The sequence below is a fragment of the Pundamilia nyererei genome, unplaced genomic scaffold (assembly GCF_000239375.1).
Source record: "Pundamilia nyererei isolate P.nyererei 1_Seehausen unplaced genomic scaffold, PunNye1.0 scaffold00188, whole genome shotgun sequence".
In the NCBI taxonomy this organism is placed as follows: Eukaryota; Metazoa; Chordata; class Actinopteri; order Cichliformes; family Cichlidae; genus Pundamilia; species Pundamilia nyererei.
In genome coordinates this window covers 918415-928290 of record NW_005187589.1, presented here as the reverse complement: position 1 = coordinate 928290, position 9876 = coordinate 918415, and the positions used below count along the sequence as shown (strand labels likewise).

The window sequence follows — 9876 nt, the reverse complement described above, 5'->3', positions numbered from 1 at the left end:
CCCTCAGACATCGGTGCGTTGGTGGTTCTTTGTGTCCGGGATGGGCGTCCGGGTACACACTGGCTCACTGCTTGGTGGCTGCTTATCGGGGCCTGGAGCCTGGGGCTCGCTAGGGCCACTTCGGGGGTGGGGTACTCTCGGCCTCTCGGTCTGGGGCTCGGTCACTCAGGCACAGCTGGCTGCCGGCAGAGCTCACGGGCGCGTCGCTGCAACCCCCCCTGGCTTCTGCTCCACGGAGGCCCCACACTCTGTTGCCCCTCTGTTGGTCTTCCTTGGTCTCTTGTGTTCTGGGGGCCTCTGGATGTCTGGAGTTTTGATCTCCTCCATACTTGCTTCATGCCCTGGAGGACGAGGCTGTGGCCCCCCCACACCCTCTAGCAGATCATTACATGAAGGAACCTTTTAAAAAAATTTATGATTCAATCTATTTTTGTCTCTGAAAAAATGTCTCTAAAAATTGTGATGCAAATTGTTGTTGTTTATTTCATGGAATTCATTTCGTAGAGTTCCTGTGATTGTTATGTATATTTTTATCTTGTTTGCATTTTATGTGCACCTGTGGGAATGACCCACTTTTACATGGATAAGGTGACATCCAGTCACCTTATCCTATAATGGTTCGGTCCAGAACCTATTTCAACAATCATCATCCCCATTAATGATGATGTTTATGTGTGAGTGGCTGATTGGGTCATTAGTTTTTTTATTTTCTGTTGTTTTATTTTAAATTAAGCACAAGTTGTTTGGTGTTTTGTAATAGCCCCGATGAAGGCCACAAGCCGAAACATGTTTGTCTGGTAATAAAGTTGTTCCTCAGGGTTTCAGGCAAAAAAAAAGAGAAAAGAAAAAAAAAACAGAAAACATGTAAACTGATTTACAGTGAATGAAACACACAACTGTGAAATCTACAAAAAAAGAAATTAATTTCACACAACAATTGTTGTGTATTCATAGAATATTTCCTGTATTTTTTACATGTAATAATTGCTTATTGTGGATCCATAAATTGTAAAATTAAAAGGGAAATGTCAAACAAAAAACTAAATTGAACTGGTAAAACAACGGTGAAACTGTGCATTTTAAATGGAGCTGCTCTGTATATTATACATAAAATCTATTACTATGCTGTATTTTCATGTTTTAATGTAAAATTTGAAATCATAAACCTGCAAACATCTTACTGCTGTGCCTTCACTTAAACATGCAAAAATACATCTTCAGAAAAGACTAGTGAGGAAAATATCACTTTTGGGGAATTCATTTTGCAGCCATCCATCCATCCATCCATCCATTCATCCATCCTCATCCGCTTTATCCGAGGCCGGGTCGCGGGGGCAGCATTTTGCAGCCATTATCAATAAAACAATTGACAACAATTGGATGCATTTTTTCCAACTTACACAACAACTTGCACAGCAGTCACACAATTCAATCAAAATGCTATAAAACTGTGGAACATTGCCACAAAGCAAGAACCATCTTCATTAAACAAGCATGTGGCACACCCTCTACCAGAAAAAGTTACAGTAACCTGTTAAGACTAAAAAATGACATATTGTGCGAAAATTACCGTAATCACGATCCCGCACGACACATACTCTGCTGTCACCACAACCGTGGCCCTGGTCGATCGTGGCTCAAGAGTTGGGAGTTCGCCTTGTAATCTGAAGGTTGCTGGTTCGAGCACTGGCTCTGACAGTCTCGGTCGTTGTGTGTTTGGGCAAGACACTTCACCTGTTGCCTACTGGTAGTGGTCAGAGGGCCCGGTGGCGCCAGTGTCCGGCAGCCTCGCCTCTGTCAGTGCGCCCCAGGGCGGCTGTTGCTACAGTGTAGCTGCCATCACCAGTGTGTGAATGTGTGTGTGAATGTGTGCGTGACTGGGTGGATGACTGGATGTGTAAAGTGCTTTGGGGTTCTTAGGGACTAGTAAAGCAGTATACAAATACAGGCCATTTACCATAACAATTGTTTTCCCCAAATTCAAGTTAAAATATAACCAAAATGCTTTGGGAAGTGAACACTGCATGGTCAAAAACATGTGTCTGTTGCAGTGATAAATCACACTTTTGCATTTTAAAAAAAAAGTCTTGGTCTGGCCCTGAATCTTGGCCAGGCTTGGACCCAGATTCAGACTGTTATTTTATAAAAACAGTCTGAATCCGGGTCCAAACCCAGCCAAGACTCAGAGCCAGACCTGGATTCCAGAGTCTCAATTACAATTGTTATAACGCGAGATTCTCAGGTCTGAGAAATAAGAAAGACATATTTGCTCACCTTTTGAAGAACCTCCAGAGTGGAAGCCAGCTCAGATAATGGATGTTAAAGTTGTAGTATTTATTAATGAAATTCATTTTGAAATATAAATATAATTTTTATTTAAATGAAATGATTAAATAATATATTAATGTTTAAATAAATACAGTGATTAAAAAATGAATTTGATGCACATGGCTCTTCTGGTCCTCCACAGCTATCATGTGTCTGGTGTAAACGTGTATTCAGGTGTTTTATTTGTTAGGCCAGCGGCCGCGAGAGTCGAGGCTCGGGTGTGAAATTGATGGTTTTCAGGGTTTTTGTCGTTAACTCGGTTTCCCTTGTTTTTTTTTTCAAATGTTGTGGTTGTGTGTCTTATTTTGAAAGAAATAGTTACGCGTTACCATAGAGAGCATTAAGGGGCAGAGAGGAGGATGTTACTTTCGATGTTGTTGGTGCAAGTTACACAATTACACAGTGAATTGATGTTTAGTATTATATTTACAAAATAGCAGTTTTTGTCTTGGCTGCATCCTTTTATTTTGTTGTATTTATCCGCGACTCCTTAAAGGCCGGTCCGTGAAAATGTTGTCTGATATTAAACCGGTCTGGAGCAAAAAAGGTTGGGGACCGCTGAGTCAGGCCATTTCAAGATTTAAAAGGTAGCATTAAAGAAATATGAGCTCAAAGCATTAAAATGTTGAGGCACTGGTTGTGTTAGTTCAGTGAATGGAAGTTATTTGTAAGGGAAACTATTTCTACTTGCTGCCAACACAAATGTGTATACTTGTGTCTCTTTTCACAAACTAAATGTGAATCTGATCATGGAAACTAATGATCCTCGATACATATGGAGCACAGCAGCAGACACCCAGTGCATTGCAGGCAACTATAGTCACATGTTACACAGTGTTACAGGCATATACAGTGTTCCTGAAACATGAAAACATTGGTTGAAAACTATAAAATTCTTTATCATTTTTTGTGATGACTTTAACTAATTACACTTGCTGCACTGCAGTGTCGCTGATCAGGGACATACTCTCTTTTCACTACATCCACACTCATTGTAGGGCTGATGTTAATGTTTCGGAAATTCACTCAGTTAGTGTTAGGGTGCCTGTACAGCCATTTGCCTTTGTCTCAACTATGTAGGCAACATTTTCTTCCCCTCTGTTCTGTTTTACTAATCATTATTGTAAAGCTGTTGGAATCGGACAGATCGGCACTTTGACTCTCTTACTAAGATCATCTATTCATGCAGTTTTGTTTTTTTCATTTTGAGAAAGGACTCAGTGCTGGTCAGCATGATATTGAATCACTGATTTGGCTGCTTTCAGTGGCACTTAATGGGAGGATAATTAATCAACACATTTGGATTGGAGCTGATTTTCCTTAACCAATAAAATATGAAAACTATATAGTTTAAAATGAAGAAGGTGCTATAACAGGACCTTGAATTAATATCAGTGAGATGCTTCAGAGCCTACAGGATAGATTTATAATTCCAGGAACTTTCCAGAACTCCCTCACCAAAGAAAATGTGCTGTTATTGACTCATTTCCACCAGTCTCAATCCTCCACAGTCCTCTGCTCGCTCTTTTCTTTTGTTCTGGAGCCAACAAAGTATTCTCATTTTTAGCTATTGGGCAGCAAGCAGTGAAAATGAAGACGTTTTCAGAATAACTGCAGGACACCGATGCCTTCGGTCACTTTAACAAAACAAAAACCAATGTGATGATGATGATGATAACAATAATAATAAAGTATAGTTAACACATGTTTTATTCAAATTAATGTAAACACAATCAGCAGAGAGTTACGAGTGTCGCAGAGGTCAGATCAAACTTTGTCTTCATTCCTGGCCACCAACACAAAACAGCAAAACAGGATGTAGGATGGGATATGGAAAACAGGAAGAGTTGTTTAGACTCGTATACACTTTATAGTATATTTATTTACACTATTTGCTGCTACTTTCACTCAAAATGTGGTTAGGTACATGCAGCCAAACTGGTTGTTTAATATAAGACGAATCGTGGTTCTGCTTGTTAAAAAGCAACATTTTGAAACCATTAATGTTTCAATCTATGATGCAAAACGACACATAGAAACATTACAGTTGGGGGTGAGGTCAAGGTAAGTTTAAAGAAAACCTAAACCAAACAATATATTCTGAGAGCACAGAAAATCATTTCAAATAAAAGTTTGAACACTTTTTAAATTAAAGTCAAAATGTTGTCCTTCGTCCTAACCAACAAAACCTTAACCAAGGTTAAGTTCACCCTCTCAAGAACATACGTGTGCATACGCATCATATATCCAAGTAATTTTTTCCTAGTAATTTGCTGAATTAAAGATGATTAATCTGCTCAGACTCATCTGGTAAACTGCAATAACACTGTAAATATGCCATAGTGGAAACACTCAACATGCTTTTTGTTGTTCTTTTAGGACTATCTATCTCGTCAAGCTGGACTTGAGATAACCAAAGTGTTCTTCAGAGTGCTTTCTTCTGGGAGTGAGAGTTACCCAGCAGCCATCAACCTCCACAGAGTCTTGGGATGGGGAGCTCTGAGAAAGCTGCTTTGACTGGCCGGGGCTCATGTGCTCAACTTGCATCCTGAGGAGAAGCAGGCAGCTTCTTGGTGGGGTGCCCAGGACCCAAGCGTGGACCAAAACCACAACCTGCCAGGCTCGGGCTCAGCACAAAAGGAGCATGACAGCATCTGGAGGCCTTTCATGGGTGTGTTACTGCATGGCTAAGGTCAGCATTCTATCGTGGATGGGGCTGGTGTTGATCTCGTCAGCTATCGTTCAAGCCCAGCAGCACCCTGTAGTCACCACCAATTATGGGAAGTTGCGGGGAGTGAAACTTACATTGCCCAATGAGATACTGGGACCAGTGGAGCAGTATTTGGGGATTCCATATGCAATGGCCCCAACGGGGGAGCGGAGGTTCCAACCACCAGAGCCCCCCATGTCGTGGCCCGGTATCAGGAATGCTACTCAGTTTCCTTCAGTTTGTCCTCAGTTCTTAGAGGACCGCTTTTTACTCAATGATATGCTCCCCGTGTGGTTCACGGCTAACTTGGATACAGTGGTTACCTACGTGCAGGAGCAGAGCGAGGACTGCCTTTATCTGAACATCTATGTCCCCACAGAGGACGGTAGGAAAACCCCGTTTTTCTGCTCGTTGTCATGTGTCTGTGTTTTTACAGCTTATATTTCACTTTATTTGAGCTTTAGTATTCCTCTGGCAGACTTACATTCATCTCCCAACACCTGCTCAGTCTCACATCAATCTGCCACTTCCATTTTGTAATGATTCTGCAGTTTTGTATTGTGTTATGACTAAAGCACAGCTCTTTCCTTGACAGACTGCTTTCACCGTTCCCTGAAAGACATTTACTAAGTGAATTATTCATCCACTAATAGAAGACATGAGCTTGGATTAGATGTAGACAGGTCTGCATCACCTACAGGTGCTGCGCCGGGGCAATGACCCAATCCTCTTTTCAAATATACATTGTTAAAGCGCCACATTTCCTTCAAAGTTCCATGAATCCACAGGGTAGTAATGTTAAATAATTTACAAAACAATATTTTAAAAAAGAATCACAATTGTGATTTTCTAGTTAACTACATCTACAAAACATTTAACTGTTTTTTGTGCTGATATAACAAAAACATGGTATATACAGGAATTATAATTCTGCAAGTCAGTTGCTAATAAAAGCACATTTTAAAACCTCTTTAAAGCAGAGTGAGTAGCACAATGGTGATTATGACATGATTTAATGACGTGAGAGATAAAAAGTCGCTACCTGTTAATTTTAGCTAATAACACTGATCTTTAACCAGTGAATCCATTTATTGATCTTTTTTGGCTAACCCAGTTTCATATGTTATCATTCATATTTCATTTCAAGAAAAGATGTGATGATAAATAAATACATCCTGTTCAGTATTATAGAGCATTAATTTTTTTTGAATCAACCTTGTACTGAATTGATCCATAAATCCACAGAGAGTCACGTGTGACATTCAGGTGACTCCTTACTGGAACTTACTTAAACCGTCCATGGAACAGGAATCGAGCTACCGATGGAGAACTGGGAGAAAGAAAAGAAGCACAAGGTTATGGGACAAATAACTCAGCAATAAGCACTAATGAGCGAGCCAAATTAGCACCACGGTGGATTCATAAATGCACAGTCATTATGAGAGGATGCACTGCAGGTGCAAGAGTGCGAGCCTGGGAAGGGCAGTTCCACCTGTGGGCAGAACCCAGCCCCCTCTCCACCTGAGAGAGCAGAGAGAGAAAGCACAGGTAGAAACCTCAAACCTGTCAAACACTGACAGTTTGCTTAAGGTCGATAAAAACTTTAGAATGGTCTTTATTGAGATATGATACTTCTGCAGTTTCATTATTAGGTGAAAGTCATGTAAAGATAGAGGAGGATAGTTGTTGTCTGAGTTTATGACCAAAATATAATGAATCTCCCACATGTATGTGTGAACTCTGTAACAGAGGTGAAACATATGCAGTGTGGTCAGCAGCTTGGTGAGGATCACCTGCACAAGCTGTCAACAGATTCTTCTGACCAGTTACCCACGACTGTTGCTTACATACTTTAAGTGATGCTTGCACATTTGTATGCCTGTGATTAGCTAATCAACACCTGTCTTTTGGTGGTCTTGGTCAGGTTGCCTGATTTTCTTTTCCAGATTCTAATTGCCGATTACCTTTTACCTATTCATTTATTACTTACTTGATTTCTTTGCAAATTTGGGCTCAGCCAGTGAGGTCTCCTGACAGTCAGCACACAGTGGTTGAAATAACCACACGTTTCCTTTCTTCTTTCTTTTTTCTTTTCCAAAGAAAGAGGAAATGCAAAAATTCTTGTCAAATGGCTTAGAGTCCACGTTGCTGTGTTAATCAAGAGCACTGTTTGATTAAATATTTTTTAAAAAGCATGAGGTTTGAGTGGAAGACTTCTACGTTAGCTGATTTTCCACACGCTCTTGTTTGAAGGAGTACTTGTGATTTGGAGTAGGTGTGCTAATGGTACCAGCCGAGCACTTCAACAATTCAGGCTCTGCCGCATCGTCTGTGGACGGGATTCTAAAAGCACAGTGTGTAACTCGGAGTCAATGAAGATCAGGGGCTGTAGATCTGTTGTAGACTCTGAAAGGACAGTGAAACACATCAAGTTGTGTGTCTGGCTCATATCTTTGACAGTTCCATGCTAAATTTAGTCTGAGCCCTTGAGTACGCTGTAGATTAAAAAGTGCTGAAGAGAGGGATAATCTCACAATCCTACTTTGGTGCACAGTTGGGAGCTAATCTCAAATTATTAAGGACTATTAAGCACTTCCATGCAAAACACACACACACACACACACACACACACACACACACACACACACACACACACACACAGACTGATTTTTAGTTTTGTTCTCATTATTTTCATCTGAGTTATCAGTTCTATCACCAGTTACCTAACTTAAACTAATGTAAGTCAGTTAGCCGCAACCAACTAACCAATGACGTTATGTTGTGTGCTGGCACAAGATGGCCCTAAACATGCTCTGATAACTTTAAGGACTTATTTCTTAATCCCACCTTCACAAGTCTATGTCAGTTTTTAAGAGTCGGGCTCCATAGTGTAGTGTCTCATGTCCACTTTAGAGTTCCCAGTTCTCAGACTGGTGATGGTCTGTGTAGGATACAGAGCATTACAGCGATTGCACTGTCACCATTTTAGGCTCATTTTCCCTCCTGAAGGACAAAAAGGCAAGTTTTAAATGCGTGATAAGCCTGTGTTTAAATTGAATTCTCTGTGCAGCATCATTTAATGTTTGGTAAAGTTACCTTACTATAACTAACTGGCTTTTGCTGCACAGTCAGACTGTTAGCAGATAAAATATTTGTACTGGACTTTTTGGAGTAAAGACTCGCTATCCTTGCTACCGTCCCCTGTGTGCCGGAAAGAATGTTATAATAAGTCACATAAATCCCACTGTTTTGTTGAAGTTGAATGCAGTGTAGTCTTCTTACAGCAGGTAAACTCCATGTAGATAATGACTATATAATGACTTATACATACATATGTATGATTTAAAATATTTACATAGAAATTATGCAAAATTCATGTAGAAACTAAAGTAGACTGTTTCCTCTGTTATACTCAGCTTGGACAGCTGAGACAGTTTCCGTGTTCTTATAAACATGTATGTCTGTGATGCCCACCTGTCCAGTAACTCTTAGCTGTATTCTTTTTATTGCCGTTGTGAATGAATATTGGTGTCCTGACTTGAGTGTTGAGTGACATCGATGACCTTTTTCACTCCTCTTTTAAACTATCTGTCTTCTCTGTTTAAAATGTGGACATTTTCAAAGTGACCCTTTAGTGCCCAACTCCAGTCCTCGAGGGCCGGTGTCCTGCAGGTTTTAGACGTGTCCTTGATCCAGCACAGCTGATTTAAATGGCTAAATTACCTCCTCAACATGTCTTATAGTTCTCCAGAGGCCTGGTAATGAACTAATTATGTGATTCAGGTGTGTTGACCCAGGGTGAGATCTAAAACCTGCAGGACACCGGCCTGGAGTTGGACACCCCTGCTTTAGATGCAGCTTTACAACTGAGTCTTGTCCAATCAAGGTGGCTCTTCTGTAAAAATAGGGGAAGGTAGGAGTGGTTTGAGCTCCTGCAGAGTGCGGTTGATCTTATTCTAGAGTGCTTCTATAGTGAGATGGACTTGTGTTTTCACTCAGACGTTGGTTTTGTGCTCTATAAAAATTAGCTCAGCTCTATGTGTCCTGATTGTGGATCCAAAGAGGAACCACAAACCACAGAGACTTACAGAGTTTGAATGTACCTACATGAACGGCTGCAGAGTTGCACGTGTTGTTAACCGTCCTATTCTCCTCAAATATTCCCAACCCATTTCACCCTGAGGGATATTTGCCTGCAGACAATTGTTTGTGTCAGGCACTTTGTTTATTTTTGGACTACATAAATAGCCCCATTGATAATGAAACTCTAGCGCCACCATCAGGCCAAACTTTTAATTTAGAATAAATGGATCTTGAAAAGTTTGCATTCAAATCTTTTCTTAATAACTGACAGCATTAATGACCACAAGTGGATGAACCCTATTGGTTTTTGGTGACGGCATGCCCTTTTCCCTAGCGCCCCCATCAGGTCAAACGTGCCTATGTAAATTGCATATTCCAGGCAAAGCTGGACTGTGCATCACATGCTGCCCATGTTCTGATGCCATATTTGTCAGGTTTGCTCGGCATATAATAATGATAATAATGATGGATTGGATTTATATAGCGCTTTTCAAGGCACCCAAAGCGCTTTACAATGCCACTATTCATTCACTAAGTAATAGTAATATAGTAATATAATAATAGTAATAATAATTGGATTAATAATAATAACTCCACTATTCAGTCACTCTCACATTCACTCACTGGTGGAGGCAGCTACGGTTGTAGCCACAGTCACCCTGGGGCAGACTGACAGAAGCGAGGCTGCCATATCGCGCCATCGGCCCCTCTGGCCAACACCAGTAGGCGGCAGGTGAAGTGTCTTGCCCAAGGAC

The 9876-nt window shown here is 40.8% G+C and overlaps 1 protein-coding gene across 1 annotated transcript in view; it reads left to right on the top strand.

Annotated features, from left to right (window-relative positions):
• nlgn4xa (neuroligin 4 X-linked a) overlaps window positions 1–9876 on the top strand; it is a 131346-nt gene that overhangs the window by 8620 nt on the left and 112850 nt on the right. Inside the window, exon 2 of the mRNA XM_005747096.2 lies at window positions 4708–5423. Coding sequence (XP_005747153.1) covers window positions 4859–5423 — 565 coding nt within the window. The 5' untranslated portion in view covers window positions 4708–4858. The remainder of the gene's footprint in view (window positions 1–4707; window positions 5424–9876) is intronic.